General features: G+C 37.5%; 1 protein-coding gene across 1 annotated transcript; it reads left to right on the top strand.

Annotated features, from left to right (window-relative positions):
• The first annotated feature begins 624 nt into the window (after positions 1-624).
• LOC119777222 (V-type proton ATPase subunit S1-like) lies at positions 625-14,937 on the top strand. The gene is made up of 10 exons (XM_038276031.1): positions 625-782; positions 4,730-4,850; positions 7,269-7,343; positions 7,419-7,612; positions 7,686-7,723; positions 7,805-7,890; positions 7,975-8,204; positions 8,283-8,315; positions 11,256-11,493; positions 14,106-14,937. The coding sequence occupies exons 1-10, from the start codon at positions 661-663 to the stop codon at positions 14,316-14,318; spliced, it is 1,350 nt and encodes a 449-aa protein (XP_038131959.1). The 5' UTR covers positions 625-660; the 3' UTR covers positions 14,319-14,937.
• Positions 14,938-15,414: the final 477 nt, after the last annotated feature.

Genomic DNA, 15,414 nt, shown 5'->3' with positions numbered 1-15,414 from the left:
ATCGGAACCAAAGTGTTTTGTTTCGTATGTTCAGCTTCCTTCCCAGTTGTAGTTGCAGCGATGCCTGCGTGGATAGATGGTGTAGTATCCCTCCGCCCACCACAGCTGGGTGGATGGGAGTTGGTTTTAGACTGAAAACATGCCTGCTTTTACAAAAGAATAAAAAATAAAACACTCATCACGCTATTTAAGATGTGTTTTTTTTATTAATTAGATTTATTCTATATTTGTGTCACGATAGATGAACATATGGAGACACCTGTGCCCTGGTGGTAATACCTAATCATTTTAGAGAGCATCAGCACCATGGATAGCTGCCAGGTGTACCCTAACTCTTTTAAAAAGCTCGCATGTTAAACATAAAAACCACATTAGGAGCTGTTGCTGGTGTTGTGTTACTCATTAATATACCATAAGGCTGGTTCAGCTTTAATTAAGGCAGCAGCGGTGCTCAGCGCCGCCATGAAACCTGAAACTTTGCTGGAGCTTTAAGTTAAACTAAAGCAGCAGAAAAAGGATTCAGTCACAGCTGTTCGTTTGTGTTGAAAATGAGCCCTGAGGAAAGCAGCAGGAAGTCGTTTCTTTCCTAGGAGCTGCGCACATGACTGTCAGCTGGTTGGAGTCACGTGACGCTCAGCAGTGCGGAAAAAGAAGAGGAAAATGGCAGAGTCCATAAAGTTTCTCCATGGAGCAGTAATGGCTTTTATCTTCTTATTCGCTGCCTTTTTGTCTTCTGTGAGCAGCACAGCGCAGGTTCCGCTTCTAGTCTGGTCTAACAGGAGGTATTTGATTCTTATTATTTATGTTTTATTAAGTTATGTAGCCAATATTCATTGGAGAGCTAACCTGTCTGTCATGCTAACGCTAACACTTTTAGCTTTTTATTTCCTAAAGTCAAACTAACGTCAATAAATGATCGAAACATTTATTCTCCTATAAGGAAAACTGTTTTTTTGGTTCCTCTAAACATAAATGTATTACTAAAGAGTCTTTTCAATTGTAGCAAGAGGTGGCAGAGTACCAAAAACTGTACTTTAGTAAAAGTAGTAGTACTTCATTATGTAAAAGTATTTTTTTAAAAGGTAACTTTACTAAGTAACTCATCATAACCCCTGATATGTAACATGATGTAATAAAGAGAGACCGAAATACAAATTTATTTTGCAACTTTTTTTTAAATACTACAATAAAATCAGAAAAACAAAGAAATAATGTAATTAAAAAATAACAGTTCCATGCAGAAGAAACAGCTTTCTATCCAGCATCTCTAGTGGAAACTTTAAATCATTACTGTATATCCGTTTGACCTCACAGTACATTAAAGTTATAGGGAAGTCATATTTAAATGTCAAATCATTCTGGCTTAAACATGGATATAAATGTACTATTTATCAGACTATATTGTCCCAAAAGTTAGAAAATTTCTATTTAAAAAAAAAAAAATCCTGTCTTAAAATCTGTGGGGTTTTTTCTTTTATCTTATGCAAGACAGTCAGTTATACGTCAGCCTGAACACCTAAATTCCACCAATCAGATATCAACGTTCTTCTGTCAATTTTTTTCAGTCATAGCATCTTGATTCATATGTAATATACGCAACGGTTGAAATCAGAAATCAGAATCCTCTCCTTTCCCATTGAGTTCCGTCCCAGTGTTCACGGGGATGGACGTCTGTGTCGTAGAGCTAACAGAACTGGCAGCGTTGCGAGGCAAGGGCTCAAACATGTACGGCTGGAAGCCTTCTACACCAAACCAAGCTTCTGCCGCCCTGGCGTCCTCTTCCACAACATCTTCGTCCCCGCTTTCCTCCTCTAAATAAAAAATGGATGACAGAGGAGACTCATCCACGACCTCCGACACTAAACTCTCCTCCTCTTGCATGTTTCCTCTGTCCATAGCGTTCCTTGACAGCGTCGTTTCTAAGTCACCAATTTAGTGCTACTTGGTCCCAATGGAATTTCCCATTGGGAAGCTGCTAGCACTAAGTTGCTAACTGGTTAGCAAGGTGCTTCCGAAGTGTGTGAAGTCGGGCATCACTCGGGAGAATTCTGATATGCAACGGTTGGAACAGCCGCTTCCCTACGACTTTAAGTAAGGTTGGGGTAAAAAATGAAAATTAATTTATTTGATTATTTAAACATTCTCACCATGGATGGAGTAGCCAATAGCAATATCGTGTTATGATATCAAGTAAAAGCAGAAAGTATTGTGTTGTAAAGAAACTACCCCTAAAAGTTTTTTTGTCAGAAAGTTGCTCAAGTAACTTGTAACTGTAACTACTAACTAGCCACCTATAAAAGCAATAGGATGTTGTTAACATGCACAGTTTATTCTTACCGTAACTCCATGTTCTCATGAATTTAATCAGTGGCTTTTTAGCATAAAAGTATTTGAAACAGGTTACAGCCCATCCATCCATCCATTTTCCGTCACACCTATCCCAGCTGGGGTCGCAAGGGGCGCTGGTGCCTATCTCCAGCTGTCTACGGGCGAGAGGCGGCGTCCACCCTGGACAGGTCACCAGTCCATCACAGGGCAACCTAACAGGAAAACAACCATTCACTCACACCTAATTGTAGAATTTAGAGAAAACAATTAACCTAACAGTCATGTTTTTGGACTGTGGGAGGAAGCTGGAGTACCCAGAGAGAAGTCACACATGCTCCATGCTGGAAGACTCCAGACCGAGAATCGAACCCTGAGACGGTCTAGGGCAGCAGTGCAACCCACTGTTCCGCTTAGCAGTCTGATAAAAGACAAAAAAAAAGTCTACTCATAGGAAGACAGTGGCATTGATTGAAGGAGTTTGCAACCAGAGGGTTGACTGTTCAAGCCAGGCTGTGGCTTTCTGGTGTAGTTGTGTCCTTGGGCCAGACACTTCACCTGCATTGTCTACTGATGGTTGTCAGAGGGCCCGCTTCTGTCAGTGAGCCCCAGGGCAGCTGTGGCTACAATGTAGCTCACCACCATCAGTGTGTGAGTGAATGACTCTATGGGCCGGATTTATCAAAGGTTTGCGTGTATTAAAACGTGAGCTATTTCACTGCGCACGCAAAAAAATGTACAAACTGATCTATCAACAGCGTGCTAAAAGGATTTGGTCTTTAAAACGTGCTAAATAGCGTCTCTTATCCATTTAGTACTTTTTCTGCAATGAATATTCAATATAGGGCGTTTACACGCAAAAGTGCGTCTTGTGGGAGGATAACATGTAAATATATTAATTTAGCACTCGCAAAGTGATTTATCAAACCTGAAAGCAATTTTGCTAACGGTATCTGACTCTATATTTAACACGTTTCAAAAGAAGGTGCAAATGGTCTGTATGCGTAATTGCGCACACATGGCAGCGGTTATTGTCGCAAGAAGGAGAAATCGAACTGAAGCAAGGAGACGCAGAGAACGCATTTTTTCACTCCGTGTGAATATTTTTGGAATGAACGAGGAAACGATCATCAAAACATATCGTTTATTCAGCATTGCCATTTTGGAGCTGTTGGGGGAACTCCGAATGGATTTGGAGCCAGGCACAAGGAGGACCCACGCAATACCAGATATCACGAAACTCCTTGCAACATTGCACTTTTTTGCATCTGGGATCTCCCAATCTCGTTTTTCAGAAGTGCTGTCCGACGTTCTAAATGCCATGTCGCCCTGACGCCCTACCAGAGAGAACCCCGACCTCTGCGCCTGTGGAGCAACATGCCAATGCAGTCATCTTATCCACAGTCACTTCTTGTGAGCCATTTGGTATGTGCATTTTTCTACAGGCCGATAAAAAACACCTGTTTTATTTTTGTTTGTGTGTTTTTTTCTTACTGCGGTGAAGTAGAAATTCAGCCACATACCACCTTAGGGAATAAAGGTTGCCAAAGTTTATATATATATATATATTTCTTTTTTTGGAGGGGGTGGTGTCACTGTAAGATTAAAATTTCTTAATGCACTAGTTTGCACAAACTACAAACTACTTTGCCGCAAACCACAAAACGCGCAAAACCATCATTTAAATAGGGCGTCTCCAACAGTTTTGCGCCTGCCACCAGTTACGCAATCGCTCTTGTTAAATCACCCGCAAACCATGGTTCAGCCCCTCGCGCAAAATTCCACTTTGCGAGCGCAAATTACTGCACGCAAAATTGGATCTTGATAAATCCGGCCCAATGTAGTAGAAAGCACTTTGGTCAACTCCTCTGACTTGAAAAAGTGCTATATAAGTACAGGTCATTTACTGATCTTTCAGGAAATCAAACGCAGGTTTGCAATAAGCAGTCAGCAAAACGTCCTTTGCTTTCCAAGAGTAACGAGTAATGTTTGTTTTAAAAGTGTAAGAAATAGAAAGTACAGGTACTTGTGGGAAACTGTAATGAGTAGAAGTCAGAAGTAGGAAGAAAAATAAGTAATGGAGTAAAGTATAGATGCCTAAAAAGTGTACTTAAGTACAGTAACAAAGTATTTGTACTTTGTTCCTTGACACCTCCTTTTTTTTTGTGACAGGATGAAAAAAAGTTTAACAGCTTAATAATAATATTATAAATGATTAAGTTATCATCTGGGTTTCCTCAAACTATTGTGTGCAAAAATAAATGAATACATTTTAAGAGGATATTCAGTCCTATCCATCAATAACCTGCAGTAATTGCACAGCCAAACGACGAGGGCTATCCCTCCATGTCTCCTAAGATGAAGGTTTAGCATTTAGCTTCTGTATTTGTTTATCTTCTTCCAGCTTCGCTCCTCTGGCTTCTCCTCTGGCTGGACACATCGTATCCATGAAGGAGCTGTCTGCTGCCCTCAGCCCCGCCTTTGGCTCCCCCTCCCAGACGGTGCTCCTGTTCCTGCAGGACAAGGTAGCTGCTCACACACTGGCTCTATTTCCTTCTTTTTCCTCCCATTAAACAGTTTGCTGGTCATAGTCATTCAAAAAAAAAAAAACAACAAACCACTGGATTTTGTTTCCCAGTTTGAAGACGTTTCACTTCCCATCCAGAAATCTTTCTCAATTTAAAATGTCTGGATTAGTGTTGAATTCCAGAGTTTTATATAGTAGTCCAACAAAGGCCTTGTAATTAGGGCTGTGAATCTTTGGGATTCCTACGATTTGATTTAGAATCGATTATTGGGGTCACAATTCGATTTTTTTTCAGATTCTTTTAAATCCAAACGATTCGAAACGAAAATATTTACAATTCAAAACGATTCTCAGGATCTATTCCAGTCTGCTGGCATGAAAGACTTTATAATTGTAAATATTTTATTTACCTATTGCAATAATGTAAACACCGAAAGGTAAATCCAAGACAACATGTCTTGGATTTATCCAATTCTACCAACAACTCTGGGTGATGTCTTTCGAGATGAGAACGGGAATTTGAAGTACTCCCGAAATACTTAACTTTACCGTTGTAAGCATGAGTCATGTCAAGCGCTTTCTTACCCGGGTTGAAGGTAAAATCAAAGTTTTTCCAAATGGTTGCTTTTAAAGACAGCGGAGGCGGTTGAATTTCATTTTCTTCGTCCTCCTTACTGTAGCAGCAACAAACACAGTAGCTCACACAACATTACACACCACTCTGTAGCCTGCTAGGCTAACGCTTGCATGCCTGTGCATAGCTCACGCTGCTCATTGGTTTCGGCAAACACTACGGTGCCTGATAAGGCACATCCGCACCCACAAAAAAAAAATCGTTTTTAAAGAAAATGAGAATCGATTCTGGATCTTTAAATGTTAGAAACGCGATTTGAGCTCAAATTGATTTTTTTCTTCACCCCTACTTGTAATGGCTTAGAAAACATGCACATTGAAACTGGAAAACTAGCTCCACCCTTAATGTTGGGAGTCGTTGAGGTTGTTATTGGCCTGCAAGTTGATAAATGGCTGTCATTGGGGTCTTTAATGGAGGGGAGAAGAGCCCCCATGATCCTCTCTGCTGTTCTCACTATTTATTTGATCATAATTGATAAATGGAGCAGGTTTCCCATTGGTCCTTAAAAAGCCTTAAAAGGCATTTAATTTTTCAAAATAAAACTAAGGCCTTAATTGGTATTAAAATGTCTTAAATCAGTCTTTCGTAGGTCTTAATTTTTAAAACATCATATATAGGATTATTTTTATTACAATTTATTTTTGTTATCTAATTAAAACATTAAAATTGACAATTTATTTATTTTTTTTTTTAATTAAAAAATAACAGTTCGCCATTATTGGTTCCGTCCCGATAGCGGAACCAATAAAGCGTTGTTGCGGCCGGGACATTTGGGAGATGCACCATTAACTTTTTGTCTGGAAAATATGAGCAAGTGTAAATGTAACCAAAATTGTCTCCAGCCAAGAGTTTTCTCCGTGGCTAAAACCAGGGAACAGACATGAGGCTCAGTGGATTTTGTGCAAGAAGTCATTGAAGCTCAGAACGATGGGAATTAAGGCAGTGGAGTCACACATGCGAAGCACGAAACACAAAGCGTCAAAATGGAGTTACAGAGAAACAGCCGGTATTTCTCAGTTTAGTTCCACCCTTGTCTCTGCAACGCCTCCACTTATCACCAAATCAAACATACTAAGAAAACCATACAAAGAAAAATAGCTGCAAAAAAGACTTAGCACTGGTTATGTTGGGGCTTTAAAACTGATTTGTTTTGTTCCCTGCTAAAACAAAGTTTGTCAATTCAGTTAAATAATTGTTAAAATATATCTGTCATTTGTGTGTTTTTAGCTTTCTTCCTGTATGGGAAGCTTTTCAACATTTGAAACATTAGTGCAGTGGTTTATGTTAAAATAAACCTTTGGGATAAGTTGTCGCAAGCAGGTTTTTCTTGTGAATTTGGTCTTCAATTTTTATTTCAAGTGGCATTAAAAAGTCTTAAAAAGTCTTGAATTGAACTTGCCTTATGCTGTAGGAACCCTGAATGGAGAGAGGGGCAATGCTTTATGTAAACTATGAGCTGCTGTATCGCTCTGTCTCTGTGTTATACCTGTTATACCTTTAAAAATGGAGACAAAATTACTCCAACTGCAGAGATATAAATATTCAAATAAAAAACACCCTCCTTCCCTGACATAGATGTTCAACAGAAAACGAAGCAGAAACACAGAGAGGATACAGAGGAACAGGCTCATTTGTGGCGTGACTGGGAGCTATTACTGTACTTCCCTTTTTTCAGGGTTTATTCATGTGGGGAAACGTCTCTGTAGGCGACTCGCCCTCAAAAACTTTCATAATAACCATTTAATTGTATTTATTATAAAATTTGTCTTTTTTTATATTCAGTTAAGCAAAGATGACTTTACTCGGTTTGGAGGAGTGTTTGGAAACAAGCAGGAAGGCGTCTTTAGGAACCTCGAGGTAGGTTTATTCGGTGCGTCTGCTATGAGCTAATTACTCACAGGCTAAATATTAACCCCACGCGTTTTTTTCCAGGCGGCGCTCCAGTCATCTTCCTCATCGAGGATTTTTCCTGCAGTGGAGTGGACAGGAGAATCCGCCATACCCGCTCTTCTGCAGGAGAAGCTAGGTGCTTCACCCCTGCTGGTTGATGCAGACACCCTGGAAAACCTGAACCTGAACACATCAGTCAACAACCTGCTGCTGATCAACCTGCCGTACTGTAGCAAGTGAGATTAATTTCTACCTGTTATTAGTTTTATACCCAGAATTCTAGCTGATAACATCTCTCTTGTTTTGCAGCTCACCCGAATCCTGCAAAAAGATCCTCTCTAACAACGGTATAGTGAAACTGTGTGGAGGAGTAAATGTGGCCGAGATTAGGAGCAGAATTTTAGACTGATTTCAGTTTTTGTCAACAGATGAGATTATAGGAAAAGTTCAGAGTTTCCTGAAGGCCAAAGGTGTTTCCTACACGGCGATCTACACAGGGCTTCAGCCGTCACAGGTAAGATCTCAGTGCCGTTCGTATGGTGAGCAAAAACGGCAAAGTCGGTAAAACTTTATCCGTAAATCTTTCTGTAACTTACAGGCGATTTCAGAGCCCTCTTTGTTAAACCAGGGAGTGGGCCGCAGCTTGTTACAAACCCCTGGAGTTAATGTCAGCCAAATGCCGATAACGTTTAACGACTCGGTAGGGTACTGCATTATGCTCTGGGCCCAGAAACTAGAAATCCGCGCTCCAGACAAACCAGAGTGGATCGATCTCGCTACGCAAAACTATACAACAGCAGGGTCCCGTTGTAACACAACCGATTCATTGTAAGCCAGCTTATTTTTTTTAACTGGTTTGATATTATTAATTATTTACTTAAACCTGTCAATTTTTTCCCACCTCAGGCTTGTGCTTAACTATGCTGACTACATTTTGAGGTAAGACAATAAACTGGAGCAACGGTTTGGACATTTGTAACACTCTTTTGGTCTTAGTATTTGTTTTTTAATCGGGATTTGTGTTTATTTCTGTAAAGACTAATGTAGAATTATTAATTGGATCCATTAGGTGTTTAAAAAAAGTTTCGGAGCAGATATTTGACTGAATTTATGTTTCCTTTTCTGCCCAGTAGACTAAAGACTAGATTTCTTTATTTCTTATTTCTTTTTTTTAACCAGCAAGGTGATTTCTTTCTGTATTTGTCAAGAAATAAATAGCAGCGATTGATTCAGGATTAAATCTAACGTTAATTGATGTTGTCAATCACCAAACAATTAAATGATTCGCAACCATTTTTTTTTTTTTTTTTTGAAACCTGATTTTTGTATCTCATATTCAAACATAAAGGGCCAAGTATTTTCTTAAATAACTGAATTAAAAATAGAAGTATAGCTTTATATTTTATTATGAAATAAATTTGTTTAATAAAAACAAAACAGCAACCTGTTGCGTTACTGAATACAAAAAGTTGAGTGGGCGGTCGGGGTACAGTAATATCTTTTTCTGGAGTTTTTCCACAATATATTGATAATAGTGATATTTATGGGCTAAATAACAGGATATGTCTCTACATGTTTACATTTGCAAACCTCCCGCCAGGAGGAGCTGCTGCTCCCTCGTCATTTTTTTCCGCACAGATCTGGCCTCGTAGTTACAAATTTTCCAAGGTGTTCCGTGCGTCTCATGAATGCATTGTGAGGGACCGAGCCAACCAAGCATGAGGTCACAGTGGTGATTGTCAAAAACCTGGGTTTTATTTCCCCAAAGTAACAATAATCCAAACAAAAATTTCAGGGCCCTTAAAAGAGGTCAAATGAAGAGACTAACTAAGGGCAAAAAAATCAATTTCAAACATATCAAACCTCAAACTAACTAAACAAACAAAAAACTGTCCTGACACACAGCAAACAAAGGGGACTTAAATACTGGCTGATCAGACCAGACTGACACACTTAGGAAGAGGTAGGGAGAACATCTACACCAAATTAACAAAAAATAACTAAACATTTAGCTTAAGGATTAAACCTCAAATGACAATCATTAAACAAATTAACAAAATGAGCAAATCACAAAAGTAAGAAGAAGAAATGATGCAACATATTTAAAATGTTGAGTCCATGGTCTTCCCCCATAGTGGAACTCCAGATGGTACCACCCAATCAGTCCATGATCATGTCAGCCACATTCTTCCAGTTGATTGCACTCCCACAACACCAGAAAAGAAAGCAAAAAATATATTAAGCATTTGACAAAATTAAATAAACAAAAGTTAACCAAATCTGCGCGCTACAATTGGAACTAATGTCTTCAATATTGTCAAAATAAACAAACCATATTTATTTATGCTAGTGTGATTTAAAACTTATGAAAAAGTGGTTGTGTGTGTGGGGTTACTGACCATGTAATCATCACATGCATCAAGCATAAACCCAGCTTTAAGCAGATGAGCTTTGACGCAGTTGTCATGTCAAAGGGATGATGGAGAGCCCACAGTAAAATCTGACCTATTGCTGTCTAAGAGAGAAACAGGAATAAGCACTGAAAAACAGGCCCAATTCTGTCATCTATAATCTAAGGCAGCGGTCCCCAACCTTTTTTGCACCACGGACCGCAATATGTCAGACAATATTTTCACGGACCATCCGGGGGGGGGGAATACGATCAGGTAAAATGATACGACTGGCATAAAATCAAATACAAACAGCATAAAAATAAAACAAGCCGGTCCCATCGTGGCGTAATCGGAGACAATGACAGACGAAGTGTGCTCCTGATGTCCAGTCTGCTCCGTAGCTTTGTTTTGGTCGCTGTAACCGCAGAAAATCCCGCTTCACAAAGATAGGATGTTATAGATAGGATGAGTTGAACTGAATTAACCTGTGTCAAGAGGCACAGATGCACTGACTGATGTAATTGGGAGAGAATACCTCAATTTTTTACATTTTTCAAAATAAAACATCACTCAGACTCTGATCGTCGATAAATTATATATATATACTTTTTTCTGTGCTGCCCGGTACCAAATGACCGACGGACCAGTACCGGTCCGCGGCCCGGTGGTTAGGGACCTCTGATCTAAGGTGTTGATGGCAGCAGCTCTGCTCATATTTTCTTCCAGTATCGGCGTCGCAGCCAAAGAGAACCCTGCTAGACGAAGCTACTTTAACAGGAAAAAGCAGAAAGATAATGTTGGGAGATTGAACTAACGAATACTGCAGAATTAGAGAAGAAAGAATGATGAAAAGTGGTCTTTATGTCTTCCAGCAGCCTAAGCCTATAGCAGCATAAATACAGGAAATATAGCTGCCATTGTTCCAGGCAAAGAAAGGATAGGGTAGCTCCGCCCAACGCGTATCAGACCCACTTTTCCACCATGCAGCTACAGCAGCAAAGATGCATCAGAACTTAACTTGTACAAGCATAAAAAATGAAGCAGCACGCGCATTTTTGCTGCCATGCTGCGTGCGTTCTGAACGTAGCTTAAGCCTAAACTTCTTCATTCCTGTTTGCTCATTCAGAAGTTCTTTATAGTTGTGAAAAACTAAAATATAGGATTTCTGGTCAGATGATCAGGAAATAAACTTTTAGGTGATCAGAACATCGGATATATTAATGGTAACTTCACCACCTAACTATATATCACTGGTACTTTACAGCATATGGCGTACATTTTGTTTTCATTAGACGTTTTCTAGTGTATTTACATCTTAAGCAACAAATTTACTGTTGATCTGTATCAGATGTGTCATCTTGTGTTTTCCTGTTGCCTCTAGGACTCAGCTCCACATATATTAGAATTTTTGCTTGATAGAATTTATTTTAAAAAATACAAAAATCTGTTTTCTGGGACATGTTCCTTCTCTTTTGCTCATCTACAGTTTTACACTGAGTCAGAGGTTCTATCCGGTGTCCGCCCGAAACTGGACCACCTTAGACTCAGTGCAGCTGGAGGTGCGCTCACCCAGGCAAACGTTTTCTTACGTTGGGAGACGTGGGATCTACTCCCCCGTCGAGTACTCCTTTCACTGCCAGTCCGTCACCAGCTTTGTGGATGCCTTGCTGATTCCCGACAACCAAAGCACGACTCAGTGGTTGCTGAACTTCAACGACTTCCAGGTACCTCCGTTTTCCTGCTGTCTCAAATCTCAAGTTTTTAGGCTACGTTCACACAAAAGCCTGTAGTGGCCCAAATCCGATTTTTTTTTTTTTTTTTTTTGGCCAATATGTGACTGTATCTGGTCTTTTCATGGGAGTCTGAACAACACAAATCTGATTTTTTTTTTTCTTTCAATGCGACCATTAATACTATACAAAGGTCACTATTGTGTGTATGTCTATATATACACACACATATGTATCTGTTTATGTATGTATGTATGTATGTATGTATGTATGTATGTATGTATGTATGTATGTATGTATGTATGTATGTATGTATGTATGTATGTATGTATTTATGTATGAATGTATGCATGTGTGTATTTATGTATTTATGTATGAATGTATATGTGTGTATGTATGAATGTATGTATTTGTGTATGAATGTGTATGAATGTATGTATGTGTGTATTTATGTATTTATGTATGAATGTATGAATGTATGTGTGTGTGTATGTCTGAATGTATGTATGTATTTATGTATGAATGTATATGTTTGTATGTATGAATGTATGTATAAATGTATGTATATGTATGTATGTATGTATGAATGTATGTATGTGTATGATTGTATGTATGTGTGTATTTATGTATGTATGTATGTATGTATGAATGTGTATGTATGTATGTATGTATGAATGTGTATGTATGTATGTATGTATGAATGTATGTATTTATGTATGAATGTATGTGTGTGTTTATGTATGAATGTATATGTTTGTATGTATGAATGTATGTATAAATGTATGTATGTATGTATGATTGTATGTATGTGTATGATTGTATGTATGTGTGTATTTATGTATGAATGTATATGTGTGTATGTATGTATGTATAAATGTATGTATGTATGAATGTATGTATGTGTATGATTGTATGTATGTGTGTATTTATGTATGTATGTATGTATGTATGAATGTGTATGTATGTATGTATGTATGAATGTATGTATTTATGTATGAATGTATGAATGTATGTGTGTGTTTATGTATGAATGTATATGTTTGTATGTATGAATGTATGTATAAATGTATGTATGTATGTATGAATGTATGTATGTGTATGATTGTATGTATGTGTGTATTTATGTATTTATGTATGAATGTATGAATGTATGTGTGTGTTTATGTATGAATGTATATGTTTGTATGTATGAATGTATGTATAAATGTATGTATATGTATGTATGTATGTATGAATGTATGTATTTATGTATGAATGTATGAATGTATGTGTGTGTTTATGTATGAATGTATATGTTTGTATGTATGAATGTATGTATAAATGTATGTATGTATGTATGATTGTATGTATGTGTATGATTGTATGTATGTGTGTATTTATGTATGAATGTATATGTGTGTATGTATGTATGTATAAATGTATGTATGTATGAATGTATGTGTGTATGTATAAATGTATGTATATGTGTGTGAGTATGAATGTATGTATTTATGTATGAATGTATATGTGTGTGTGTATGTATGTATGTATAAATGTATGTATGTATGTATGAATGTATGTGTGTGAGTATGAATGTATGTATAAATGTATGTATATGTATTTATGTATGAATGTATGTATTTATGTATGAATGTATATGTGTGTGAGTATGTATGTATGTATTTATGTATGAATGTATATGTGTGTGTATGTATGTATGTATGAATGTATAAATGTATGTATGTATGTATGTATGTATGTATGTATATGTGTGTATGTATGAATGTATGTATGTATTTATGTATGAATGTATAAATGTATGTATGTATGTATGTATGTATATGTGTGTATGTATGAATGTATGTATGTATATGTGTGTGTGTATGTATGTATTTATGTATGTATGTATTTATGTATGTATTTATGTACGAATGTATATGTGTGTGAGTATGTATGTATTTATGTATTTATGTATGAATGTATGTATTTATGTATGTATGAATGTATATGTGTGTGAGTATGAATGTATGTATTTATGTATGTATATGTGTGTATGTATGTATATGTGTGTATGTATGTATATGTGTGTATGTATGTATATGTGTGTATGTATGTATGTATATGTGTGTATGTATGTATGTATATGTGTGTATGTATGTATGTATATGTGTGTATGTATGTATATATGTATGAATGTATGTATTTATGCATGAATGTATATGTGTGTATGCATGTATGTATGTATACTACCTTTCAAAAGTTTGGGGTCACATTGAAATGTCCTTATTTTTGAAGGAAAAGCACTGAACTTTTCAATGAAGATAACTTTAAACTAGTCTTAACTTTTCATCCATCCATGTTTACTTCCATAAACACAGCACGCTGGCTTGTGATGTCATGGCGTCCTCATTGGCACATGTGGGATACCTAAGCTGAATAAATGCAGTTCACACAGGAGATCAGATACAAGTCGTTTATATTTGGAAATAAGAACTGCAAAAATCGGAATTGATCATTAAGGCCTGCTGTGTGAACGTAGCCTATTTTTGATGGATATTTTTTTTGAGATTTGTAATTAAAGTAATTAACCAGTATTGTGTGTTTTGTTTTGGTTTTTACTGATGCAGATTCAGGGCTTTGGTTTGTCCAACCAGTCGCGATTCGCCTACGCCAGTGACTGTGCGAGTTTCTTCACCCCTGGGATTTGGATGGGCCTCATCACCTCACTGCTCATGCTCTTCATTTTTGCGTATGGCCTTCATATGATCATGCAACTAAACACCATGGATCGGTTTGACGACCCCAAAGGTCCATCGATCTCAGTCCCTCAGACAGATTAGAGCCGTCTTTCTGAGATGCACTCCGCTGTCCATCAGTGCCATATTGATTTTACACCTGGACCTTTGTAGATGCTTTTCTTCACCTCCTCCTCGATAGAAGTTTTTAAGAGGCTGTTTTTTGTTGGGTTTTTTTTAAGCCACATTCCTTTTTATCATTTTATTCATGACTTGATATCCCAAAGTTATTAGATTTAATTTAATGTAAATGTGCCTAAAGATTGTGCCTGGAACATCAAGAAGCAGTTTGCACTCTTTTCAGAGAACGCCTTTATTGTCAAAATGCACGTGATCACTGGACGCTGTTCTACCTTTACAGACCTCAGATATTACTTTTTTAATATTTTCTCCCAATAGAAATAGAATATACCTGAATGCTAAAAAGTGCCTAAAAAGAGAATGTTTTTTTTCACTTGTCAGTGTTCGGCCACACTAATTTATCACTGTTATGAGACGTTCTCTTAAACTGTGTTTTATTTGTATAAAATGATTTGTCTTTTAACATTTAGGCTGTGGAGGAAAAGTAAACAATTAATTTACTACCTGAGTTGTTTTCAAAACTGTGCAAATGCCACTTCTTTCACTGTAAAATTTAAATTATGAATAAATATAATGGATTTCATGGTAGTTGTCTTTATTATGTGGATAATACTAGGCAGTTGTCTAGGGCCCAAAGCTCCTGAGGGCCCCATAAAACTCCTTTTATATGTACACTAAATACAACTATTCCTTATTTGTACATATTATGCTTTTGATTAAAATCCTTTCGTTAAAATGCCATCAGAAAACTTATAATATTAAGTGTGTCTCAGCCCCCCCTTCAGTGTCCACCATATTGAATCAGTCCATTTGCTGCACATGTTCAGAAAGGTCCAAACAGAGCAGCAAACCATTTGAAAACAAACGATGTGAAAGTGTTGCCAACTTAGCGCTTTAGTCGCTATATTTAGCCACTTTTCAGACCCCTCTAGCACTTTGATTTCTAAAAAGCTCCTAGCGCCAAATCTAGCAACTTTTTTCTGCTACTGGAGACTTTGGAGACAACATCTAAAAGCAGCGAACTCTGCTCTCCAGAGCAAGTAGATTGGTAACCCCGCCT

This window comes from Cyprinodon tularosa, unplaced genomic scaffold, assembly GCF_016077235.1.
Source record: "Cyprinodon tularosa strain WSP-4 unplaced genomic scaffold, ASM1607723v1 ctg99, whole genome shotgun sequence".
Lineage (NCBI taxonomy): Eukaryota > Metazoa > Chordata > Actinopteri > Cyprinodontiformes > Cyprinodontidae > Cyprinodon > Cyprinodon tularosa.
The sequence above is the reverse complement of the archived record's forward strand: the minus strand, read 5'-3'. Positions and strand labels throughout refer to the sequence as shown.

Excerpts from the sequence above, each read along its gene's own strand:
- LOC119777222 (XM_038276031.1), top strand. The coding sequence starts at position 661 with ATGGCAGAGTCCATAAAGTTTCTCCATGGAGCAGTAATGGCTTTTATC. Across the intron at positions 7,891-7,974 it reads CAGGGCTTCAGCCGTCACAG|GCGATTTCAGAGCCCTCTTT; the intron begins GTAAGATCTCAG and ends TGTAACTTACAG. Across the intron at positions 11,494-14,105 it reads TGAACTTCAACGACTTCCAG|ATTCAGGGCTTTGGTTTGTC; the intron begins GTACCTCCGTTT and ends TTACTGATGCAG.